At 43.4% G+C, this 16704-nt stretch overlaps 1 protein-coding gene across 5 annotated transcripts in view; it reads right to left on the bottom strand.

Annotated features, from left to right (window-relative positions):
- DGKZ (diacylglycerol kinase zeta) overlaps positions 1–16704 on the bottom strand; it is a 382126-nt gene that overhangs the window by 61194 nt on the left and 304228 nt on the right. For all 5 annotated transcript variants that reach the window (XM_082269996.1, XM_082269998.1, XM_082269997.1 and 2 more), the window contains 6 exons: positions 15971–16031; positions 10905–11018; positions 8956–9096; positions 7569–7647; positions 2657–2712; positions 2517–2579 (listed from right to left, as the gene is read on the bottom strand). In XM_082269996.1, the coding sequence (XP_082126122.1) occupies positions 2517–2579; positions 2657–2712; positions 7569–7647; positions 8956–9096; positions 10905–11018; positions 15971–16031 (514 nt within the window). The remainder of the gene's footprint in view (positions 1–2516; positions 2580–2656; positions 2713–7568; positions 7648–8955; positions 9097–10904; positions 11019–15970; positions 16032–16704) is intronic.

The raw sequence follows: 16704 nt of genomic DNA, 5'->3' as shown, positions 1-16704 counted from the left end.
GCCTTATCATAGGCTTGCCTATAGGTACAAGTTGTAGAGGAGGGTTTACTTCCTCTTTAAGCAGGTTTATTAAAATAATGAATTAAAAATACTCACAAACGAGTTCTTGATAAAAGGCACATCAGAGGCTCTGAAGAAGAGGCGTTGCCTCGAAACGCGAAAGCCTGTACAGCTTCGGGGGACGATTCTATCCTGATCTCGATGCTGAGGATTTTATACTTTGTTTGATGTGCCATTTATCAAGAACTCGTTTGTGAGTATTTTTAATTCATTATTTTAATAAACCTGCTTAAAGGATAATGCACTAGGATGGTGCGCCCTTGTGTTTGTTTGTCGTTTCACAGTGTTCCCAGACCACCCTAGTCTAGTGAGGGGCTGCAAGGCTGAAGCATTATAAGGTTGCTGAGATATCTGTTCTCATCTACAAGTTGAGCTGGATAGAGGATTGCACCACTCAGAGCGCAGGGAATAGGTGTCGAGCACCGACAGTGTACCTACTTGTTTGCTCACAACTGTACACATGGCTGCGGCCATGATGCTGAGCTTCACAGCAAAAATTAAACAGTATGTCGCTTCAGCGAGTGTCTCTGCTTTCGAACGTGACTAATGCAGATACGATGGAGCTGCCCCGTAAGCGCCCAGCATTGCAGCGTGGTATTACAGCAGTATTAGGTGAGGCAGTGAGGAGACAGCCTTCTCACCGCCTGAAATTCTTTTTACAGGAGCAGCAGTCTTTGCCGCATTTATGAATGAACCCTTAGTGAAAAAGAATTTCCCCTGCCAAGACACATACAGCAGGAAAATCTCTGACCGAGGGTCTAACTAGAAATGAGCTTGGGCGTGTTTGGATGCACTTCCACACTCAGGTGGCCAAACTTGCCAGGAAGCGGTCACATTTAATGGGCCAAACATTTGCTGTCGAGGCATTTCCCGCCCTGCAGCTGCACATACACGCACCCCTTGTATACTACATGCAGCTGCAGGGTAGGGGATTCCTTGACCACATATGATTGGCCCATTACAAGTGACAGCTTGCTAGCGGGCTCGGCCCTGTGGGTTCAGAAATGCCCAAACCATGTTCTAAAGCTTCCATGATCCACCAAAAACTATTTTGGATAGAGATACACTTCATAGGTCCTTTCCGCCCTTCTAAATGCCTCCCACTTTATTACAAAAAAACTGAAGCGCTAGGACAAGTGCTAGGTCTGCGGTCTGAAATTGCACTTGTCCAATCAACACATGGACACCAGGGCTGCCATCAGGAGGGTACAGCCAGTACTGCTGTATGGGGCCCAGGCACATAGGGGGGCCCGGGCAGCAGGAGGATTGGTGGGGAGAGGGATCAATGACAGAGCGATGCACTGTCTGCCTCTTCCTCCACCGGCTGAAAGCCGGTTTCTCTTCCTCTCGCCAGCTTTCAGCTGTTTGTCCCCGCCCACACTCAGAGCTGGGACGGGGACAGCAGTCTGGAGAAGTGGTGGAGTTGTGGAGAGGTAAGACCTGGGAGGAGGTGCGGTGTGTGGTGCTCTGTGGGCTCTCCCCTCCTGTCTGAACAACACTCGTCCATGCAGCATAAGAGCTCTTACATTGCATCGCACTGTACACATACACACACACACACACACACACAGTATGACTACCACCCCCTACCTCCTCCACGGGCTGCTCATCTCCCGACAGCAGGAAATGTGGGTAGGGGGCGGTAATCAAACTGTGTGTGTGAGTGTACAGTCCGATGCAATGCAAGAGCGATCCTGTCTCTTATGCTGTGTGTTGTTCAGACAGGAGGGGAAAGCACAACACAGTGCACCCCCTCTTGGCTTAGTAGTGGTTTCTCCCTGTCGGTTTGGGGGGCTTACATAAATAGTAATGGGAACATAATTTATGCCTGGGATGTTTGAGGGATTGGCAGCTCTCTTTGCTAGAAAGTGTAATGGGGATTGGGGGGGGGGGGGGATTTGGTAGAAGGAGGAATGGGGGGGGGTGGTAGAAAGAGGAACGGTAGAAGGGATTTGGTAGAAGGAGGAATGTGCTTGTAGGAGGGTTTGTGGGATTTGATCCAGAAGGGGGGGATTGGGGGGAAAGTTTGTGCTAGAAGTGGGGCTGGGGGATGGATTTGTGCTAGGAGGGGGGGAATTTGTGCTGGGGGGATGGGGTTGTGAATTTGTGGAGGGATTTGGGGGGTTGTGCTGGGAGGGATTTGTGCTAGGAAGAGAGATTGGGGGGGGGGGGTGGGATAATATAATTTTGATATTTTCGCCGGAAGTGGGGGGGGGGCGGGGGGCCCTGTCAGGTAGGTTTGGGGCCCTGGGATTTCTAGCGGCAGCCCTGATGGACACACACACACACTGTGATCAGTCTGCATACCCTTATCTACATAAGGCAGGCAGATATTTACTCTCTTGTATGGATTTAAAGATCCTTCACACTTTTGCATAAGATGAGCCAAATACAGTCACCCTCCCAAGCAGTACAATGCACAACAGTAGGCAATGAATGTGAATGTGTCTACTTACCACAACTCGGATGTGTTTGGCCAAATCTCTGGAGCTGCCAGTTAGGAAGTCGGAGAACGCAGTCTGCATAGAGAGACGGGATGAGTAGGAAGGACTAGGAAGACATGAGAGTGATGATCATTACACTTAGATCTACTCACCCCAGCGTAGAACATCTTATTGCGAAAACGACTATTGAACTTTTCTGGGTTTGCCTCTAGGAAAAGAGAACAAATAGACCAGTCACATAGCAGATCTGATCAAAAAAATAATGGCACTTAAAGTGTATGTAAACCCCACAATGCACTTGATTTTTGCTCCCTTTAGGCCTGTTAAAAAATTAAATTGAAAGCGTTTTGTTATATCCATTTCATGCATGCAAAACCTGCTGATCCTGCCAGAAATGTATTGAGCTGAAAACCTTTTGTGCTCTCTGCTAATTGTAATCATTTAGTATTGTTGCAGGTTCTACAAAACACATCTCCCCTATGTTACAGAGAAGAGAAACTGTTTAGTGGTCCTGTCCTAAAGTGACACTTTGCACCTCTATAGATACAGTATGGAGAATGAGTGCTGGCACCCTCAGATAGGAAGTATGTTACTGGCAGGATCATCAAGTAAAAATAATAGTGTATGTAATCTCTAACAAGAAATGTCTCTTGTGCTCCCTTTTTATTTGTTAAATGTACCATTGAAAGTATTTTATAATATCTGTTCGACAGGTGCAATAAATATATATATATATTTATATATATATATATACATACACACACACACACACACAATGCTCAAAAAAATTAAAGGAACACTTTGGAAACACATCAGTTCTCAATAGGAATCATATCATGCTGAAAAACTATATTGATATGGACTGGGTAATGTGTTAAAAAGGAAAGGATGCCATATCGTTTGATGGAAATGAAAATGATCAACCTACAGAGAGAATTCAAAGACACCCCCAAAAATCAAAGTGAAAAGTTCCCCCTGATGAGGACCAAGCAAGAGCCCTGTGTCGACACGCGTAGGGGAGGGGCCATACGTCGGAGCGCGAGTGCGGCTGAGAGCAATATTACAGCTCACTGAGCGGATAGATTAGAACAGTCGGATACCCCCGCCTGAACTCCTGGGCTACCATTTACAAATACCAACTATAGTGTGGTGCGCTTCAAGCACTATTTGAGTTTAAGCTCAATACGTCTAAATTTTTAATAAAGTTAATTTACTGTACGTTATTGGCACCATGCATACCTTTCTTCCCATCTATGTGAGCCATCCGTGAGGGATAGGAGCACCCTGACATCACTAAAGAAAAGGCAATTCCGAAACCATATCTATTGGATTGATTATAAAGGTATTACTGACCAAGCTTAAGTGCGAGGTCACAGGCAATAAGGTGAGGCACCCACCTGAAGGGGGGGGGGTGAGCATGGAGATTGAGTCCCTGTTCACACTGGGGCGACCTGTCAGGCGTCCTGGTCGCCTGACAGGTCGCCGTAGGTCGCCTTCCATAGAGAAGCTGCGGACCCGTTCTAATAGGAGCGACACACTTAGAAAAAGGGTCCGGAGCTTCTTTGGGGCGACCCGGAGCGACCTGCATAGACTTCAATGTTATAAAGTCCGTGCCGGCCGCTCCTGTGAGGTAGCCCCGGGAAGTCGGATCGCCCCAGTGTGAACGGGGCCTTAAGGTGAAATCAAGCCTGCTCACGACCATAATTTGAGCACTGGTGATTGGGATTTAATCTCCATACATAGGAGCACATCCTGTTTGGACACTTATAATTTGGATACCACATATAAGGGGTTGGACATCAATTTATCACGTAATATTGCATGATTTATATGTGTTTGGATATTCATTGTATGGTTATATTGATTATTAATTGTGTCTAAATTGGATTCAATCAGTGCACAGTTGTTGACAAATTATTTAGGATTATATACACACATATATACATTTTTTCCCACAAAGAGTGATATAATTAGTTCACATTGATCATTAAAAATTGTTTAAATTAATTTATTATTAACATATGTTACACAGGTTTGTCTCATTGTTGCCCATCTAGTGCACCTGTTAATTAACACCAAAGCAGCTGAAACTGATTAAAAACCCCTTCCGCTACTTAACTGACCAGATCAATATCCCAGGAGTTTAACTGACTTGATGACATACTCTGAATAAAGTGTTTAATTTAAATTTTATAAACTCTCTCTCTCTCTATATCTATATATATATATATATATATATATATATATATATATATATATATACACACACACATATATATATATATATATATATATATATATATATACACACACACACACATATACATATATATATACACATATATATATATATATACATACACACACACACATACACTTTTTAATCCAGCCAGAAATCTTGTGAGCAGTGCTCTCTGCCTATGGACTGTTCTCAGTTAGCATTGTCCTCTGCTATCTTCTAAACACCTCTCCCTGTTATGAAGATGAGAGGGAGGTGCTGTGTAGTCCTACCAGTAGTAACATACTCCTTGTCCTAGGGTGACAACTCTGCTCAGATATTCTAGTCACCCTAGAACAGCAGGTGCGTTAAAGCGGTAGTAAACTCTAATGACAAAAAAAAACAAAAAAAACTTTGCAAGAAAAAGGCATAATGAGCTAGTATGCATCGCATACTAGCTCATTATGAAATACTTACCTTAGAATGAAGCCCCGACACGGACCCCCGGACACCGCTGTGGGAGCGGACATGATCGCACGGCGTCTCTTCCGGGTTCCGCGGCGCTGTGAGTGGCCGGAGCCGCGATGACGAACTCTGAAGGTCCGCCGGACCTTCAGAGCTCATGCGCCGCACTCGTCAGCGGCTGCATGCAGTGGTAATATCTCATAAACCGTGCCGGTTTAGGAGATATTAATTGCACCTACAGGTAAGCCTTATTATAGGCTTACCTGTAGTTAAAAGTCAAAAATGTGGTATACTACCGCTTTAATGAAAAGGATTACCATGTTAAAAAAAAAAGGAATAACGTGTGAAAATAAAAACAAATGCAGCCACCAAATTTAAGGAGCAGTGAGCTGCAGTACAAACAATTGTTGTTGGTGTTTTTGGCTTTAGATACACTTTAAGGAAAAAAACCTGAAAAAAAAATAAACAAATGCAGCCATCATATCTAAGGTCTGATAATGTACAATATATCACCTTTTTGTCCTTGGGTTTAGATATGCTTCAAGCATACAAAAGGTTTTAGATATAATATCTAAAATAGGGAGAAATTTGTTGAGCAGAATGGTCACACACATTGTGATTATTTTATTTCACTGGACATTTAAGGATTGGATACTATACTCTAAAACGTGTATTATGTATAATTAACTTGAATATTTAAATATACAGATGTAGTAAATGTGATTACTGAATGGTGTTAATATCTTAACAGTGTGTTGGTTTAGCACACAATAAGAAAACTTAGGCCGGTGTCATGTCAGAATACCGCTACTCATCAGAAAATGTAACGGAAGTGACGTTCTGAGCAAAAAAATGCTTACTGCGCATGCTCTATGCGTTCCAACATGGCCACTATGAGTTCCAATGGGTTTCCTAATGTGACAGAAGACGAAGGCGGCAGCGAAAATGTTCTTACACACAGGCAAATCTTCAATTTCACACTTATTTTAGCAGTAAACTCCCCTTATATACTGAAAATACAAGATTCTAATTTTATTATTATTGTATTATTACTATTATAGTATATGCAGTGACAAGCCTGCAGGTATAAGGTGGCGACGGCAATCTTGGTACACCCCGTAATGCTCAGTGCAAAACTGATTATATAGTGAAATAGACTATTTCACTCGGTTGCGGTGAAATAGTCTATTTTAGTATATAAGGTGAGTTTACTGCTAAAATAGGTGTGACATTTAAAACTTGCTTGGGTGTAAAAAGATGTCCGCTGCTGCCTTCGTATTCTGTCAGATTAGGAAACCTAATGAAACGCATAGGGGCCATGTTGGAACGCATAGAGCATGCGCACTAAGCAATTTTGTTTACGTCACTTCCATTGCATTTTCTGATGGGTAGCAGAATTCTGATAGAACATCGGCCACCGATGGATCGAATCTCATCCAGTTCAGCAGAGACTGGTCGAGATTTGATCCATCTATGGGCAGGCTGATTGTACCCAAGTCAATCCATCGATTGCTTGGGTACAACCAACATGTCAGATTTTTAGAATGCAAATATTGCCAGAGGCTATAGCTGCTAGCAGTAATCACTGTGTTCTCCTGGCAGGACGGCTCCCCCCCCCCCCCCCCCGCATGGAGAACGCAATACTTCCACGGGAGGCATTCCCCCATCAACACGGACTGTGTTGATGGGGGAATCTAGCAATTTTCTTTCTTGCAACTTGTAGTTGCAAGAAATAAAATTGCATAATCTATGGCCAGCTTTAGGGAGTTAGGTTCTTTTATTATTTAAATTTAATGTCCCAAAATGGTGCCTAAATGGCCAACCTCCAGCCTAGAGTGCTGTCACACAGAAACATATCCCAGTGTGTACGTTTTAGGACTTTGAGGACTTCAGGTGACAGATCTGGATGGCAGGGAAGCACTGAAAAGCTAAGTACTGGCTGCCCACAGAGATTATAATAGAATGTGCCTGTTAGTTTGCATACCAGATATGCTTTACAGGAACTAACCACCTGGTTATTTGAATACTGCACAATATGAACTACACATGAGGTTTACTGAACCCTAGAGGGAAGGACACTGCTTTGTAGAACGACAACTCAACAATGACAATGTAAGTGGTGGATTCCAACGCGATAATTCTTATGGACGCAAAGGGACTTGTGCATAGTTAGGAGCATGTAAGCATCTAGTCACAGTTGTTAGGGTCCTTATACAGTAATATTTCTGCAACAAATACCATTTATTTCTCCTTTAATCAAATCTTCATGTCCTTTATTTTAGTAACAATATGACTAGTACGTTGTAAGCCGCACAACGATTGTTACAACCAAATCTACCACCCTTCACTGCATTTCCCAAACATACAGAGAGCTACCATACCTCGGGACTCATGGAATTCCAGTGTGACTCGAGCATCAAATCCCAGGCTGAAATAATTATTGAACACATCCAGAGGCAGCTGTAGGAAGAGAGGAAGGTTAAAAAGCTTGCCCTTCTGCACAGGACATATGAAACAATTTACCAACTCCAAACCTACTAAACAAAGGGCCAGTTTACTGTCCTTCAGACTTTAGGAGGCAGCCATTGGGAGTAGAAAATGTCCCGGCATTAGTGGGACTAAACAAAGCCCCATCTTTAGGATCAGTGAGAGGAATTGTGCCCCATTGATTGTGTCATCGGGAGTAATTGTGCCCCATAATTGGTGTCATTGGGCCCCATTGTAGATGTCCTTGGGAGGAACTGTGCTCCATTGATGATGTCATTGGCAGGAATCGTGCCCCATAGTTGGGGTCAGTGGATGAAATAGTTGCCCAAGGGCCAGATAAAAGCAAGCAAAGTGCCACAACTGGCCCCTTGGTCACAGTTTGCAGACCATTGAGAAAGGCCAACACATAGGTTGGTAAATTTAAAGGTGATAGTACAAAGGTTGTACAATCTGATAGTAATGTGCATGGCCAGCTTTATTAACTGCTACGAAGATCTACTTGGGTTACTTGTCTGATAACAACACAAAGTGCAGTAAAAGATGCAAAATCAAGATCTAAAGAAATGAGAAATGCCCATAAATGAAATTAAAATGGAAGTAAATTCTTATTTTTAAAAAGTGCTGACATGCTGGTCTTTTTTTATGACAGAAGAGACAGTATATGTCTCTTCTGCTATAGATACTTCTATCTGCCGGTTTGCTTGTACAGTGAGCTGCGCATGCACAGATCAGTTCGGTCTTGGCAAAATTCTGTTCTGGGATGAAGTACCCTCAGTGTGCATGTGCAGTAGTTAAGCTGGGTATACACTGAGTTTTTTTTCCTTAAACAGACCCCTTCATATGCAGATCAAATGCTGGTTTTCAAGCAGGCCCATTCGACAGATGCCGGTCTAATGACAACCTTCTGTTGACAGAGAAAGATGCACACACATTGAAATTTGTCAGTTTCCTGCTGAACCGGCCGAATTTCAATATGTGCATACCCTGCTTTACACCATCCTTAACAATCAAGACAGCCAAAGACACCAAACTCAAAGGACAGCTAAGTAAAAATGGAAGGGCCAGCCATGTAAGGGATAGCAGACATCGCTGGAAGGGATTGCTTTGCTAGGTAAGTGTGCCACAATGTGCGGAGATGCTGTGCACACTATAGCAAAAATCTCCCGGGGAACCAAAATGTAAAATTAGCTTTGGCGGTTTACTACCACTTTAAGTTTGTCCGCTGGACTTTATTTTAGACTCCCTTCCATTTCAGCCCTTCAAAATAAGCTGTGTACTCACTTTAGCGGTTGCTCCTTCTCCCCAATCCTCATCACAGGCCTCGAGGTTTCTCTCCACTTCGAGGTTCCACCGATCCAGCTGGACCACAGTTCCCTCCTCTATGTGGGATAAGATCTTAGAAAGTGGCTCATCAGTGTAACCCTAAGAAATAAAAGGACTCAAGTTGAATTAGTCAGCCCATTTCATTTGTACACAGAGCATAAATAATGGCCACAGCCTACAGTTTGCATCAGATTGTATGCTGCACTGAATCACAGCAAATGTGTGTGCATAGAAAGGAAAGGTACACCAATAAAAATATGGATGATGCCACTACTGACCCCCCTCTGTAAATACTAGTTGCCTGGCTGTTTATGGCTCCCGAGCAAATGAGCTGGGAGATGTTGTCAGGGTGAAGTCAGAACACGTGATGTGTATACCTGTCCTGAAATAGAAGGGTACATTCATACTAGGAACTGCATGTGAATCACACAGGAACACTGTGTGGTTCCTGTGTGAATTACATGCAGTTCTGTGCAGCACGGTTTCAGCCCCATTTGTTTTGAATTTTGCATGCACTACTTTTTGAAACACAGCAACTGCATTGCATGGAATTTTTGTACCATGTGATCCGGTGTAGGCAAACGCACTGCATTTGCGACCTGCATTCGGGAAGTCTAACTTTGAACTGACCCCCGCAGCAGATTTCAAGGGCAGTGTGATTGGAATGCAGTGCGGGAGAACCATGTTCCCATGCAGCTTCCCGCACTGCATTACAATCGCACTGCCCTAGCCCTGCATTCTAGTGTAAATGGGCCTTTAAAGCCATTAGATCCTTTACATTTTCAAAGGGGGAGGTCAGAACTGGGAGTCTTCATATTCCTTCCAGTGTAGGTTAGGGTTAGGCAGAGGTGTAATCACAAAAAGCGAAGATGAAGGCACATAAAGGTACCTAAGTTGTAAAACACAAGTCAGTGGTGCAGTTCCCTGGAGAACAGTCTCCCAGCTCAGTCACCAACAGGAAAGAACAGTTTCTAATTCATTCACACAGAGCAAAGAGCATTCTCTCAATTCATTTACATAAAGCAAAAATCAGGAGGAGTCCCTTAGCTTGTTCACATAGAGCACACATGTCAAACACAAGGCCCGCGGGCCGAATCTGGCCCTCCAGGCCTTATCAACTGGCCCTCGCACCCAGCCCTGCAGGCAGAACATGGCGAAACTCCATTCTACAACCTCCGGCTCTGGCCCTCCGCTCCCTGCTGTCATTTGCAAACACCGCAGTTCTCCCGGAAGTAACAGATCCCTGCACACACTAATGGCAGGGACAGATCTCCAAAGGCCGAGAGAGAGAATGACCTCTTTGAAAGGCGAGGCAGAGCTGCTACACAGATAGGTACTAGAGCCAGGCCAGGTAGGAGAGATGCAAGAAAGCTTTGGGGGGGTTGGGTTGCGACCCTACACTCTGAACCTAATGTACTCCTGAACTCTGCACTCTGTATGTGGCGAACCCTAGATAGAACTGGCCCTTTGAGGGCAATCGTACTGCTTATGTCACCTTCCAGCTTGATAAACTTCGACTGAAAAATCAAAGGAGCCGGGTAGAAGATTGTTGGTCAAACAATGAGTGCATCCATTCAGACACAGTCACTGTTCAGATATTCAGCAGTTTTGGGTGCCAATTGTCAGGATACAACAGCCAGCAGAATAGATTCTTCCATTCTTACGGTTTAGCATAGCTGGAAAAATCTATACATGTAAAGCTAGCCGTAGCCCATTGTCATTTAGCAAATTGAGTCTTGGCTCATTCACATACAACAGAAACAAAATCTCAGCTTATTAATATATAACGGTGCAGTCCTCCGACACATTCACATACAGCAAAGAGCAGTCTCCGGGATCATTCACAACTGATTTATATCCACGGTCTTATACTCCAGCAAGAGCACTGTGACCACAGTATCACTTACCCCACCCCAGTTAAGAGTTCTGGCGAGATCATTTCCTGTTCCTAGGGGCAGTATAGCGACAGGTGGAGAAGGGAAAAGATGCAGCTGATCCAGTACAGAAAGGATCCATCCCACCTGGTAAAAGAAATGTGTTCGCGATCACACAAGGAAATAAAATATAGCAGCTTCAGATACAGCTTAATTACACATTACATAGGAAACCCAAGCATGTAAGGGACAAGATATCTCCACACTCAAATATTTATAACAAGCACTGTCTCTTTATTAACATATTTGGTTGGGTAGTTGCTAGGGATATACCGATATGGTTTTTTCAGGGCCGATACCGATATTTTGGTCACAACATATCGGTATCAGCCGATATTTTGTACATTTAAAGTTTTGAAAAATAAAGACAATTTTTGACACAAATCTGGTACTGAACATATTAATTTTTGTTTAATGCTTAACGGCTGGCACCCTGTGGCGGGTGGGTGGCTGGTACAGGGGCTGTGGGTGGCTGGCTGGGTCAGAGCCTGTGCCTGTGCCTGGCTAATACAGGGTCTGTGGGCGGCTGGCTGGTACAGTGCCTGTGGCTGGCTCGCTGGTACAGTGCCTGTGGCTGGCTAGTACAGGGCCTGTGGATGTGGGTGGCTGGCACTGGGCTGCTGTGGGTGGGTGTATGGCTGTGATACACTCCCGTGAGACTAGTCCTGTCTTTAGATGAGGCTGTCCAAGGCGAGGGAATAATGTCACAAAAATATCAGCAATATCGGCCAGTTCTGGGGCCAATACCGATATATCGGAGAAAATGCATAACGGCCTCCGATATATCGGCCTTGCCAATAATCGGTTTATCCCTAGTAGTTGCCTCCCCAGTTACTTCTCGAACGACCATAAATAGTGGTGCCTAATTACTGACACCTTCCGTTTGCTAACAATAACATTTGTGTTTCTAAATACATATTTTTTGTATATTTTTTGGAGGATTTGGATCTAACCACCTTTACACTCTTTCTACCCGTAAATCTTACATATAAAAAGTTAATAAAACAGGATTGAACATAAAAAAGAAAAAAATATCTTTGACAGTCACACATGTGGAAAACTGTACAAATAAAATGCTGTGGAGGCTACTCCTGCTGGTCAGCATGTCCTAGCTGTCAGTGGTGGGGGTGCGCACATGGCATCTACAGATCTTTAACCCTTTCACTGCCAGGTCCGTACAGCGTATGGACCTACAGCACTACTTGCAGCTGGCTAGGTCCGTACAACATACGGACCTCATTTCTCCCCCTGCTATAAGCTCATGGTCACTTCAGTGAACAATTCTATAACTTTGAGCAGCTTCAGGTGCTGCAGGGGCTTAGAGGGGATCACAATATGTCCCCCCTCCCTGTCTGATCATCCCTGTACCGGCCCGTGCACCACAGGATCCATCCCTGCTCTGGTGGCATCCCTCTTTTTCCTCCCAATGCCTGCAGCTGCTGACTGGCATTCCGGCAAGCTGTCAGCCTGAGAGCAGAGGGGGGGGGCAGTAGGTGGAGCAGGTGAAGCTGGGGCAGCCAGCCCTGTCATACAGTGGACATAGGCAGCCGTCTACCAATCGCTCCTATGTCTACTGACAGCTGAGCATAGTAAACCAAGTGTCAGTTTATGAATGAATGAGGAATCTCTATACAGACTCCTTATTCATTCATGTAATCTCATCTTTAACAAACTCTGTAAGCGAAAAAAAAAAAAGCAATGGAAAAATTGCAAAAATGTCCTGGCCAGCTAAGTTTAATAGTGCAGCACATGGCCTGGCAGAGAAAGGGTTAAATAAGGGTGTGCAGAGATAACAAACTATTCTAGGTCCCTGGTTTAGCGGGCCAGCTAGCTCTTGTTGCCAAATAGTTAAAGTAGAAATCCAGCCAAATGTTTCTTCTAGTTGTGCATAAAGGGTGGAAGTGTTAGAACCTCCATCAGGCTTATTTTATTGCGGTTTGTGTCCCTTTTGCTGAATTTTTCATCAACATTTGTTCTAGAGACCAAAGTCTAAAATTAGGCAAAACCCAAAGATAAACGCCTATCACCAGAACTGTAATAGTAGAGGATGTATCTCCCAATGGGGTCACTAAGGTCCCCTACTTCAGGGGAACATTTCCGCTTACTTCCTGTTATCTCTTTGAAAAACAAAGGCAAATCTCCTCAAATAAGACAACAGGAAGCAATAAAAACTGTCAGAGGTTCTAAGCCTTACTGACTCAAAACTAAAAATATGGATGGCATGCTGCTTTATAGCTTTTAAAGGTCGAAACTACTAAAAAAGCTTTGTATAGAACAAAGTCCTATCAGAATTTAAAAAAAAAAGCTTCTTTATGTAATCAAAATGAAAGATCCTCTTTTTATTTCCCATCCATGAAGATATACAAACAGTGATGGGAAATGCGCAGCAAGAGAAGCCCAGAAAGAGTCTGTAATGAGGATTTCGAGTCAGCGGGAAGTTTTTGTTCTGTGCAAGTAGTAAATCTTCCACTGAAGAGCTTTGTTTTCTCTGGCTCATCAAATCTGTAAATATATTGTCAGATTTCCTGCAGCTTGATAACAAGGATTGGGATGACGTATGGAGCGCTAAGTTTACCAGATTGCTGTTGGCATATGATCACTTGATACAGTTCAAATTCCTCCATAGAATATACCAGACTCCTGCTAAACTGGCGAGGATTTTCCTGCACATCCTTCGAAGGTGTGATGCTCCTGGAGGTCTGATGTCCCTGGGGCAGATTTTTTGCACATCTTCTGGCATTGCCCACACGCCTGGCAGTTTTGGGTTGAGGCGATGGACTGTGTTGAGTCGGTCACGACAATAATCATAAGCCCCTTTCACACTTGTGTGACTTGAAAGTTGCGTTATTTTGACACGATTTTGACACAATTTTGACTGGGCTTGAAGCAATGCCTATGTCTTTGGACCTCAAAATGCATTAAAATCAGGAAAAAGTAGTGCAGGGACTACTTTGAAGTTGCTGCAACTTTAAGTTGGGCATATATGAATCGGTATCATTGGAAAACATGGCGAACGACATGTCGTGCAACTCTGATGTCCAAAGTTGCATGACAAGTTGCACAAGTGTGAAAGGGGCCTTAGATCTTCTATAGCAGTTTGTCTGTTAGGCCTTGTAGACACGTTAGCACCCAAAAAGGTGATCAGTACCTTGCTCACCCTGCTCCTGTATTATGCACAAAAAATAATTATCTTGTCATGGAAGATACTGATGGCCCCCACCATCATGGCTTGGAAGGCATTGATTAATAGGTCTTTGCCGATGTATGAAGCCACATATCTTAATAGAGGGGTACCTGATAAGTTTAAAAGGTATGGGATGGTTGGATAGAAGATCACTCCACAGCGTTGGATTAATTGCTCCCTGGTTAAGGATTCCTTTTGTGGCGAGATGCTAGGTCTGTGTAGGCATTGATGGGTACCCAATTCAATTTCTCTTGGTATTGCAGGGGGGGATATGGTATTGTTTATTGTGAATTTGTACTGTTTGTACCTATTTTTATGGGAAGATTGTCACTTTCATTGGTCCAGGAGCTGCATTGTACACTGGTGCTGTTGAATTGTAGTGCAGAATGTTGAACAGGTTTCTATGTTTGTAACGTTTATGTGAAAAACTTCTAAAAAAAAGAATTAAAAAAAAAAAAAAAAATCTGTACATATATTAGTAAATCATTTTTTTTCCAAGGTACAGTGGGAGGCAATCCACCTCCTCGCACTGTGTGGTGGGCAACAGAACTTTCCGAAATGTCACTGTGTGTTGTCCTGCTGCGGCGCATCAGCCAATGCACTGTAACGCAGCAGCTGATGTGAACTGACCCTTGCCATGGCCATACCCGCTTTCATTTTATCATCTGATTAATGTGCAATTCAATCAAATGAGAAACTGATCAAATAGCCATAACATCCTGTCAGAATGATTTAGACAGGATTTTAGTAAAGTGAATGGATTAGCGAGGGATAAAAATTATTGATGGTTTGCTGCAATCAGCAGCATTGATATAAATTGAGTCATAATTTCAATCAAATATTTATTAATCTGATTACAAGACTGCCTGGTGGAAACAAGATACGATGGATAACTTACAGTTGTATCTTCCAAATATTGATTGAATTCAACTGCCCTATGTGTGCCATATCAATCGATTTAGCGATCAACTATTGATCAAGTACTTCTATCAGGAAAAGATTGATCGGAAAATAAATCAACGGTTTATTAAAATGAGATATTGCTACCATTACAAAGGGCTAAAATATCCTTGGTGTCATGCCGCTGAAAAAGATCCTTGGCGTCATGCCGCTGAAAAAGATCCTTGGCGTCATGCCGCTGAAAAAGACCCTTGGCGTCATGCCGCTGAAAAAGACCCTTGGCGTCATGCCGCTGAAAAAGACCCTTGGCGTCATGCCGCTGAAAAAGATCCTTGACGTCATGCCGCTGAAAAAGATCCTTGGCGTCATGCCGCTTAAAAAGATCCTTGGTGTCATGCCACTGAAAAAAGATCTTTGGTGTCATGCCACTGAAAAAGATCCTTGGTGTCATGCCGATGAAAAAGATCCTTGGTGTCATGCCGCTGAAAAAAGATCTTTGGTGTCATGCCGCTGAAAAAGATCCTTGGCGTCATGCCGCTGAAAAAGATCCTTGGTGTCATGCCACTGAAAAAGATCCTTGGCGTCATGTCGCTGAAAAAGATCCTTGGCGTCATGCCGCTGAAAAAGATCCTTGGCGTCATACCGCTGAAAAAGATCCTTGGCGTCATGCCGCTGAAAAAGATCCTTGGCGTCAGGCCGCTGAAAAAGATCCTTGGTGTCATGCCGCTGAAAAAGATCCTTGGCGTCATGCCGCTTATTGTTTGTGCCTTTGGTCCTGGAACTATGCAAGTAACATGAAATCGGAGCTCAATCAGCCACAGCTCAAAGAACCCCTAGCAACTGGGGGAAACCTGGTTGAGAATGGCTGATCTAGAGTGACAAGGAAACAAGACTAGCCCAGTACATGGGGTCCTAGATGCCCAGACATACACTACCAGAGACACATAAGACTTACGGTGCCATCACCCCCGCAAGCTAGGATACGCAATGATGGAACCTTCCGATACATCTCCAACCTATGGACAGGACAAAACAGGATTAACTGATCAGAACACAAAACCATTCCAACAATCACATTATAGCTTTATTTTACAGCTTTTAAGTTTTAAGCTTTTAAGCTTTTAAAGAGTAATTGTGAGAAGGGCTGTTAAACTAAGAGAAGGCATGGAGAGGCTCAGCTGAACTGAATTTATTGGAGGATAATGAGGGATATGATCATCATGTATGAATACATAAATGGTCCATATAATGAACATAGTGCAAAGTTATTAATTTTAAAGACAAGGGGGCATTCAGCATCTGGAGGAGAAGAGGCAGCTTTTACATATCGAAAGGCATTTTTACAGTTAAAGCTGTGAAAATGTGGAATAAGCTTCATCAGGAACCAGGTCTAGACATCCTAATTGATTGTTAAAAAAACAAAAAAAAAACAAAAGTTGGATGCATTCCTAAATGCACGCTGGCATAACTTAAAATTAAAATGTAGTAACAACAACAGAGACTGTTGATCTGAGGACTTTTTCATTACCTTAAAGAGGTAGTAAACTGCAAAAAAAAAAAAAAACCTTAAGAAAAAATCTTCCACCTGCAAGTTTAGAGCATAATGTGCTAGTATGCATCACATACTGTACTACCACAATATGAAAGACCTTAAAACGAAGCCCTCCAGTGGGGCGCTGTCACTGTTGT

This window comes from Pelophylax lessonae, assembly GCF_965119305.1.
Source record: "Pelophylax lessonae genome assembly, chromosome: 10".
Lineage (NCBI taxonomy): Eukaryota > Metazoa > Chordata > Amphibia > Anura > Ranidae > Pelophylax > Pelophylax lessonae.
The sequence above is the reverse complement of the archived record's forward strand: the minus strand, read 5'-3'. Positions and strand labels throughout refer to the sequence as shown.